General features: G+C 37.3%; 1 protein-coding gene across 1 annotated transcript in view; it reads right to left on the bottom strand.

Moving 5' to 3' along the window:
• LOC107091794 (inactive phospholipase C-like protein 2) overlaps window positions 1–9,788 on the bottom strand; it is a 96,293-nt gene that overhangs the window by 3,243 nt on the left and 83,262 nt on the right. The window contains exon 5 of the mRNA XM_015385950.1: window positions 6,235–6,344. Within this exon, the coding sequence (XP_015241436.1) occupies window positions 6,235–6,344 (110 nt within the window). The remainder of the gene's footprint in view (window positions 1–6,234; window positions 6,345–9,788) is intronic.

The raw sequence follows: 9,788 nt of genomic DNA on the forward strand, positions 1-9,788 counted from the left end.
ATATATATATATATATATATACACATGATCATTTACACTGTAAGAACATAAAATGGTTAGACAAAGGTATTATTATTAGAAAATTTCACATTCAAATGTGTTTTTGTATTCCATTTCCTGGAATAGTTCAATAATTACGAAACACATGCTCCCATCTATCTATTAGTATTTCATAGTCCTACTGTGTAATGGTTTTCAGTTAATATGAAAAAATCAAAAACTACTTTCAAAACTTTTATTCTACCAAATACAGCATAAATTGTATTTTCTTTTGTTATTCTTTGAATTACAATTTATTTATTATTGCTTGTGTTAACTAAAAACAACCTGAAGGTGGCAGTAAAAAACCAGTGAAACCTTGCTGGGTGTTTGCCAGCAGTTTGTCCCTCTCCTCTCTGCTGGGGAATTGTGTTGTCATATGGTGATAATGTTTCCACTGTGTTTCTGCTCTTTATTTGAGCACCCCAGAGATGAATAAATGCCATATATGGAGGAAGTGGTCAGGGCAGCTTTTCTTCTGTTCATAGGACTGTGAGGTAAATCTTGGTCATGGCCTTTTTCTGCCTGCTTTCCTATGCTTGCTGTCTCTGTTGTATGGAAATAGGGTTCAGGAATTCCTCTATGGAAGAGGAATATATAGTATACGGTATCAGAAATATAAAAAAAAAAGAAAAATAAAACTTAAATGAAAGAATATGGCAATAGTTAAATCTTCACTCTATTTAAAAGGAAGCTTGTGTTTTCCAGTTTGTCCACTCTTTTGCAGAATCGTGGATCTTAAGTTTAAAAATGAGCTTAAAATATTTCATTCTGCAAATATTACCTCGTTTAAAAATGAGCTTAAAATATTTCATTCTGCAAATATTACCTCGTTTAAAAATTAGCTTAAAATATTTCATTCTGCAAATATTACCTCCTCCACTGTGACCACATTTTGGGTCTTGAGGTCTTACTGAGGTGACACATGCTAACCTACTGTATGAAACCAGTGAAGGGTAAATGTTAAAAGAGAATATGATGCACAGTCTGACATATTGCAGGAGGATTAAAGGTGCTGCCCTCCACCAAACGGTCAACATTCAGCTTTCAGGTGATGCTAATGCTCTCCAAATGGCCTTTCACCCAATACATTCCAGAAACCAGGAGGATGAATAAGTCATATGTTAAAAAAGAAAAAAAAAATTATATAACTCATGACTCACCAGCTATGAAACAAGACAGAGAGAAACCGGTCCTTCTCTGCAACAACCAAATAACGATTGCATTTCTTTTGGATGTATTCACCCTGACAGCTGGCCTACAGCGATTCGCAGTGGGGTAAAACAAAGCAGGGGTCCCTCAACAATACTGTTAGAGCATAACAGCCCAGTATTCTTCTGTGACATAATTTATGCATATAATTCTTTTGCAATAACCTGAAAAATTGTTATGGCAAAATCAACATAAATAGTTTAAGGTGTAACCTTCACTCTATTTCAAGATTATTTTGAATGCATTAACTGAAAGCTGTTAATTAAACAGTTTTAACCGGAAAAGGTTAAATTTGAGACATTTTATTTACAGCACACATTACCATGAGGTTTTTAAGGAGCCTGATATTCTGGACATCTGCTTGAAAGACTCCCTCCCTGCTTTCCTACTTTGGCTTTTCTTTTGACAGAGGTACAATGAGTGACAGTGATGTGCAAAAAACATCAGCAATGGCAGCTCTGATCTTTCTGTCAGTGCCAAAGTACAGGCAAAGTGGGAGTTTGGGAAGCTGAGAAAGAAAGAAAGAAAGAAGGGACACTTTTTATGCACTCAAATGCCTATTTCTCTGTCCCAAACATTCACCAACTAGCACTTTCCATCCTGCTGGGAATCTGAAAAAGGTTGAGGGGTGAAATAACTAGGCATAATTGCCAGGCTTGGCAGACAGGCGCTAGGCTCTCACCAAATGTTCAGTATGAGAGCGAGATTATAAATGAAGAATGGGAGGAAGAGGAGGAGGAGTTAAGCGGGTGCCAAGATGCCTTTCAGTTGAGAGCATGGCTCATCTGAGAAATGAGGATAAGGAAGCTGAGAAACAGGGAAGTGGACAACTTAAAAGGGAAACAGAAATGAGAGGAGATGGATGGGTTAGATAGACATCAATGGATCAGTTAGTGGAGGTGCTTAGTAAATGGACATTAACAGAAGGAAATGCTTCCTTTTTTAAAACTTCTCAATATTGCCGTTTTAAATATTGAAATTTGTGGACGATAACTAAATGTGTAAGACCATACGACTGTTTAAAATTTACGGTAAGCTCAGATCCAGAGATCAGATTGATCTTTACAAACCACACGGTGCATGTGTATGAAGATCTGAAACCATGAGTGCCGCCTCCATCAGAAGCCCTCAGAGTGTCCTAGTTCAATCATCAAAGTTAATAAGGCTGTAAGATGCAAAAAGGTCTGAAAGCAGGTCAAACAACTGACAGCACTTTTCTGTCGTAACAAAGAGTGGCAGTAATAACACACAAAAAAAAAGATCTTTAAAGAGAGACCATTAGAGAGGGAAGTGGTTGGCTGCTATAGCAACTAACCTCGGCAAAAATATATACATTTGAAAAAAAAGCAGATACTAGGGAAATTGATGGAGAAACAGAAGTTAGAGAAAATATAAATAACACAGATGAATTCACCTGCTCCTATTGCAATTAATACTGCAGTACAGCTAGCTGAGGCAGAAAGTCAGAAAAGTTAGTTTGAGACAGATAACCTGTGAAAAAAATCTATCTATCTATCTATCTATCTATCTATCTATCTATCTATCTATCTATCTATCTATCTATCTATCTATCTATCTATCTATCTANCTATCTATCTATCTATCTATCTATCTATCTATCTATCTATCTACCTACCTACCTACCTACAGTGGACAGCGTCAAGGAGGCTAATGAACCAAAATTGGTTTTTCAAAATGACAATAAATTCAGCATAATCAAATAAAATCCAAAATCTTAATGGAGCATCTATGGGAATTTATATTATTATGCAGCTAAGAAAGCTGAATGGGTTGCTATGGTATGATTTTAGCCAATTCTTCCAAATTAACGTCCATTAAATTTTTTTTGCTTTCATGGGCTCTTGATATGAACTCTAAGATTTAATGTTGTCCACAGTATTTTTATAGGGTTAAGCTCAAAGGAATGTAGCTTTATTTCTTTAGTAGCTTTATTTTAGTTCTCTGAAAGCACTTAAGCCTCTTTGAACGGGTGTTTGGGATCATCAAGTTTCTGAAATATCTACCCTTGTTTCATCATTATCATCATCATCATCATCATCCTGATGAAGGGGAAGCAGAAAACCTGCTGTACATAATAATGTTGTTCATATCTTCATATTTTACTGTTGTTTTAGGGTATGGAGTACATGGAGTACCTTTTGATCTCCAAACATGGTGTGTATTATGGCATCCACTATTATTTAAATGTTGGCCTGCTTTGATCAGAATAAACTATCCTATTTGTGTACATAATTTTAATCACACTTCTAATGTGATTTATCGACAGCTTCTTCAGCATTGAAGACTTATGATATGAAACAACTGTCGCTCTTTGAGAAATCTTTTATCTCTTCCATCTGAAATCCTTTTGGGAGAATGGAGCAATGGTTGGTTGATGGTTAAATGTCACAGTAACTATCATGGTAATATACTCCAAACAGTGCTGGCTGAAACATTAGGTAAATTAGATATTCTGATGTTACTAATACCAATTTGTTTGCCAACAACAGAGTTGCAAAGGTCTTGAGAAAGCTCACTGGTTTTGCCCATCATGCAATTTATCATGTGTGACAACTTGGTAATTAGAGTTGGGTTTTTTCCGGCCATCAGTTGTCAGTGATCTAATTGATATTAATTTGCACAAAGTGGCACGATTGCTTTCTAATAACTGATAAATTGCATCTGATGTCATAGGTTTCCACGCCTTTTTGCACTTCCCTTCCACTCTGTTTTCAGAACTTTTCACCTGTGCCCTTCCATGTTACTGCACACAGGTTATACATTTTTGAGCAAAAGATTTCGTGCACCCTTTGGAAATATACATGCTCAAATAAATAAAGGGAACATGTAAACAACACAATATAACTTCAATCAAATCAAACTTCTGTGAAATCAAACTGTTTACTTAGGAAGGAAGAACATTTCATTTCACATGCTGTTGTGCAATTTGAATAGATGACAGGTGGAAATGATTTGCAATTAACAAGACACACTTAATAAAATAGTGGGTCTGCAGGTGGGGGACTACTCTCAGTAGTACCTGTGCTTTCTGGCTAATTTTGGTAACTTTTGAATGTTTTTCACACTCGTGGTAGCATGAGACAGACTCTGCAACCCACACAAGTAGCTCAGGTAGTGCCACTCATCCAGGATGGCACATCGATGCAAGCCGTGGCAAGAATGTTTGCTTTGTCTGACGGTGTAGTGTCCAAGCCAGACAGGCCAGCACACCAGGAGCCGTGGAGGAGGTCGTAGGAGGGAAAAACCTCAGCAGCAGGTCCACTACCTCCGCCTTTGTGCAAGGAACAAGAGGGGACACAGCCTGAGTCCTCCAAAATGACCCCCGGCAAGCCACAAATGTGCATGTGACTTTAATTACAATCTTTTTTATGACTCCATGAGGACTATATGAGGGCCTGACATCCACAGATGGAGGTTGTGCTCACAGCCCAACTCAGTGCAGGACGTATGGCATTTGCCAGAGAACACCAGCAGTGGCAAATTTGCCACTGGCGTCCTTTTTTCTTTACAGATGAAAGCAAGTTTACATTAAGAACAAGATAGAGTCTGGAGACACCGTTGAGAGCAATCTGCTAATGCAACATCCTTTGGCATGACCGATTTGGCAGTGAGTCAGTAATGGTGTGGGGTAGCATTTCTTTGGAGAGCCGCACAGCATTTCATGTGCTCGCCAGAGGTAGCATGACCGCCGTTTGGTACTAAGATGAGATCCTCAGACCTCTTGTTAGACATATACTGGTACAGTTGGCCCTGGGTTCCACTTAATGCCAGATCTATTGTGGCTGAGTGTGTCAGAAGTAGTGGTGTGTTTTTCCTCTTTAATTTTGTGTGCAACTCCAAATCCAGGCCTCCATTGGTTAAAAAATTTGATTTCCATTGATGATTTATCTGTGATTTTGTCAAAAAATTCAAAGTACATAAGTATTAGATAATATTTAATTTATTCAGATGTAAGATGTGTTATTTCAATGTTCCCTTTATTTTTTCTGAGCAGTGTATTTACCTTAAAACTAGTGCTGTATTTAAATCTTATTTTACATCCCTGGATGTCTGCCAACTGGTGTAAAGGTTATGCACTGGGATCCTGACAATAAGTGGCAGTTTCTGACCTAATCTACCAGCAGGGCAAAGACGGGGAAGGTATTACTCTAACAGGGGACCAGGGGAGACAGAAAAGAAAGCATGAAACTAAAAAATATGGCCATAGTTCTTCATTTTATATATTTAAGAGAGCTGCAGAACCAAAGAACCACTTGCACCCCTGCAAATATACCAAAGGAAAACAGTGATTCTACCTAAATATAAAAGAACCTCCAAGTGAATCACCTTAATCTTTTGTTGTTGTTAAAAATCACCTGTAAATTTAGAAACTAAAATAGGTCCAAGGAGAAAAATCACTGGACACTATACACCATAACAGGGGGCCAGGACCAGTACTACAGGCACACTGACCCCTCTTGGCCACTGCCTAGAACCGCCCATGCTCTGTTGGCATTTAACTATCTACCTCTTGTATTTAAAGAGAATTAATGACATGAGAGAATTGGCTACTCAAATCTCTCGAGTCACAGGGCAAGCTGTAACAACAATGGATTTTATACAAGGACATATGGCTGATTACATGTAGGTGTGAGTCTTCCAGCAAGTGTGAAAGATGCAATCAAGTCTTGTGAAGATAGAGAGGGCAAAAAATAACTAAAACAACGCCTGGAAAGAACACTAATTACTTAAGAGATTTAGGGATTAGGAAGAAGAGAGACACAATTAGCCAAATAAGCTTTCTTAATATATCGTGGTTAAATCTCTGCAACGGTGTCTGGGAATGCTTTTCCAGCTAGTTGCAGTTTTTAAGATAATCCTTCAACTTCCTATCTTTCATAACAGTATTCTCTATTCTAAATAAGTTGCAGTCATGCCCAATTACTTTGGTATGAAGCCATGTGATAGGCAAGGTTTGCTCACCTTAAGCACAGTGATGTTCCAGGCATAGCTTTCCATGGCCTTCTGAAGTTTACGACCTTTCAGACCCTCCTTTACTCCAATGCGATGCAGGTCTTCATGGAAGTCCAGACCTGGAATCGGACAGACTGACATGTTTCACCTAGAAGCAATGTCATTAAAACCACAAATGCCTCTAATGAGGCTATAGTTTGCTCAAGTCAAAATCACTTATTAATTTATTCAACTGTAAATATGGTTTAAAGGACAAAAACATCAGTTTTAGATGAGCCTGTGTTAGGCTTTAATAAATAATTCTTAATAAGGCAGAGGTAAGACTTGTTACTCAATACATGAAAAGTAAAGAGGAAACACCAGTACCATTCTGCATACAATTATAACTGATGTAATTGAGCAAATTTGTAAATTCAATTGTAAAGTTGTCATAAAGGACTTGGATACCTCTGTTAAAGTAGGAGCAATTTGTGAAAAAAAGAAAAAAAATCACCACAGTAAACAATCCTCCCATTGCATCCATTCAGGAAAAGAAGGGACATTCGGTGGAACTTTCTAAGCTGACTGGACAAAGCAATACCCACTGCTTACCAACTAAAGTTTAATTATGGCTAAGAAAACACACAAAAACTTCATATGCAGCAGGTGCTTAAAGGTATAGTGGAGGATTTTTGTGATTTTTTAAAGATTCCCACCCTCTCCATTTTACAAAAAAAAAAAAAAATGCACATGCACAACCCTGCTTCCTTGAGAGGAAACTATTTAACATGTGCTAGAGCATGCACAAGCCCATTTCTTCTTGTGCATGCTGTTTGCATCGCTCATACAAGCTTACTTCCAAAAGAAGATTTGCAACTTTTCCCACTATTTCAGACTCTTAACCCTAACCCAACCGCTAAGTAAAAATGCGGTCTGCCTTACGTAAACAGATCACCAAAATGTCAATTAGGAGGACCACTTATTTTTGATGATCCACCCAGAACAAGAACATCCTCCACTATACCTTTAACCTGGCAAGATGGATGTGTTGCACTCTTGGTTTAGTATTGCAAATATCATCAGTGTGTCTGCTATCCATTTTTTAAAGATACAATTGTGGATTCTGACAAAACAGGTGTAATAAAACAAGCTTAACATGCTTCCTCCTGCTCTTGCTTTCAACACAGCTGTAAGTCTCTCCGTTAACTATAATACTGCAATGTGATTGGCCAACTCGTGCTAGGTTGCTTCTTGAATGGTTGAGGCCAGAGGTGGGCAAGATAGACTCTGTTGTGTTTTTGAAGGCACAAATAAATAATAATAAAAAATTCAGTTTGAAGGCAAGTTTAGTCTTTCCATGTTATATCAAATTGTTGGTTTTGGTGGACTAAGCTTTAATATGTGAATATTTTAGCACCCTTCTCCTGATAGATACCTTTGCAAACTTTAATCAATGTTATACTACCCTCTTTTGCAGACCACAAGTTTATATAAGCATATGAATTTGCAAGAAAAAGTTTAATTACAGACATTAGCTACACATTAATAATGATAAGTGATGCAAGGTATTTACCTTAAAAAGCTGAATTCTGGAATTGCAACAAAGTTCAAGTTTAATGGTGAGCAAATTAATCTGTCTGTTGTACAATTATATATATATATATTTTTGCACTTTTAATTTCCATATGCGTTATTTAACCAACATTAAACAAACTAGTTGCATATAATATATGTCATATAAAATGTAAAACAAAACTAACATTTAAAGCTGGGTGGGTACACTTTAGAGAACAACTGTTTTTGAGAAAGAAACTTTGATGAGAGAGAAAAACAGGAACAGTGAGGCTGCATCTCCTTATGTAATGTCTGGCCTTGAGAACAGTTGTAAACGCTGTTGTAGCAGGGAGGCCCTGATTTCTAATCGGCACAGAGGGCCTTTGTGTGTTTGGCTGATCTGCTTCCAAATTAATGCTTTTTCAACCACAGTCCAGTTAGGATCAATAAGGCCAGTATAATTTATTTCTTTTTATATTTATGCCATTTGATTCTCTGGACCCATGTGATGGACTGGCATCCTCTGGATGTCTGGTGTTGCTTATAGGGCTAAAACTGAATTGGTACAACGGAGGCTAACCTCTAATTAGGCTTCAGAGTAGGTCAGGCTATGTTGCAGCAAAGGCAAAGCATTCCTAATCCATTAAGGGTTTAGAAGTAAACTCCCTTTAAACCTGTAAGATTCAGCTTGCCTGTAAGACTGTCCCTCAAAGATGACCTTAAGCAACAGAAGCTTTGATTTTCTGCACAAGGACTGAAGAAACAAGACAGGTCGATGGAATAAACTACATCTTGCAATATTTTCTTTCAAAGATGTTGCACCTCTGCTGTTAAAAAGCAAATTATGTCTTTTCTTAGAAAACTGGAGAATACTTAACCCAATAAATCCATCACATGTTTCTAACATAATAACTTAAATTGATCATTCTGAAGAAATCCTTTGAAGGGTAAATTGGCATAAGATTCAAAATGAAGCAACTGTTTCGATTAGCTATTTTTAATGCTCCATTTACAATGTCTGCTACGCTTTCCTAATTGTATAACTACAATAGATATAGTCCTACTAGAGAATAAAAGCCTGAAATTTATATTAAAAGAGATAAAGATGAATCTAATTTTATAATCTGCTACACTTAATGTGCAGCTGCTTCTACGGAACTAAGTAAGGGAGAGTGTGAACAGAGGATGGGACAAAAACAAGTAAGCAGGGAGCTGTAAAAGCCACAAAATTAGCTCCTGGCGCTTTGTACCAATATAGGTTCTTAGCATATTTAATCTGGCAATGATTACGAGTCATCTCTGGGTAACATTAACATGATTCCTGCTCCTTACTGTCACTTTAACTCTAGGAAAATCAGGCTAATAAGCAAAATGTGACCCCACGGCATGCTCTGAATACACACAGACTTTATAGCTTGCTTCACCAATGCTAAGAAAGCGGAGCTCAGAAGGAAGGATAAAGGAGACAACATCTCTTCAGAGTAACCACAGCCCATAGCTTTTAGATCTTATAAACAACACACCTATTTTGCATTTATAACGGAAACTGTACAACATTCACATACAAATCGTACCAGGCATGCAGGCAGATAGACTGCAAGGTTAGGGTTAGTAAATGACAAAATTAAACAGAATTGCTAAAGCCAATTTTGTTTCACTAAAAATAAATGGTACATGTTGAAAGGGATATTTTTATCCCTCAGATCAATGTTTGCTTTATTTATCCGAAATCAGACAGACTCCTGAATCCATGATAAGTGCCATCATTGCAAACACAGAAAGGGATGAGCTGGAAAACCGACATTACAGAGTAAAAGACAACAAAAGGGAATTAGATGTCTTTATCGTGGATATTCACAGCAAGAAAGCTGTCAAAAACACAATGAACAAATCCACAGTTTTTAGACACAGAAAGATGAACACACCAGAGAATTGACAAAACACGGAACACTTGATAACAAGATATTTTCATGGGGCCATAATTATTCAGCTCTATGTATTCTATTGTATTGCTTCATCTCTTCATACTT

The sequence above is a fragment of the Cyprinodon variegatus genome, unplaced genomic scaffold (genome assembly GCF_000732505.1).
Source record: "Cyprinodon variegatus isolate N-32 unplaced genomic scaffold, C_variegatus-1.0 Scaffold352, whole genome shotgun sequence".
Classification (NCBI taxonomy): domain Eukaryota; kingdom Metazoa; phylum Chordata; class Actinopteri; order Cyprinodontiformes; family Cyprinodontidae; genus Cyprinodon; species Cyprinodon variegatus.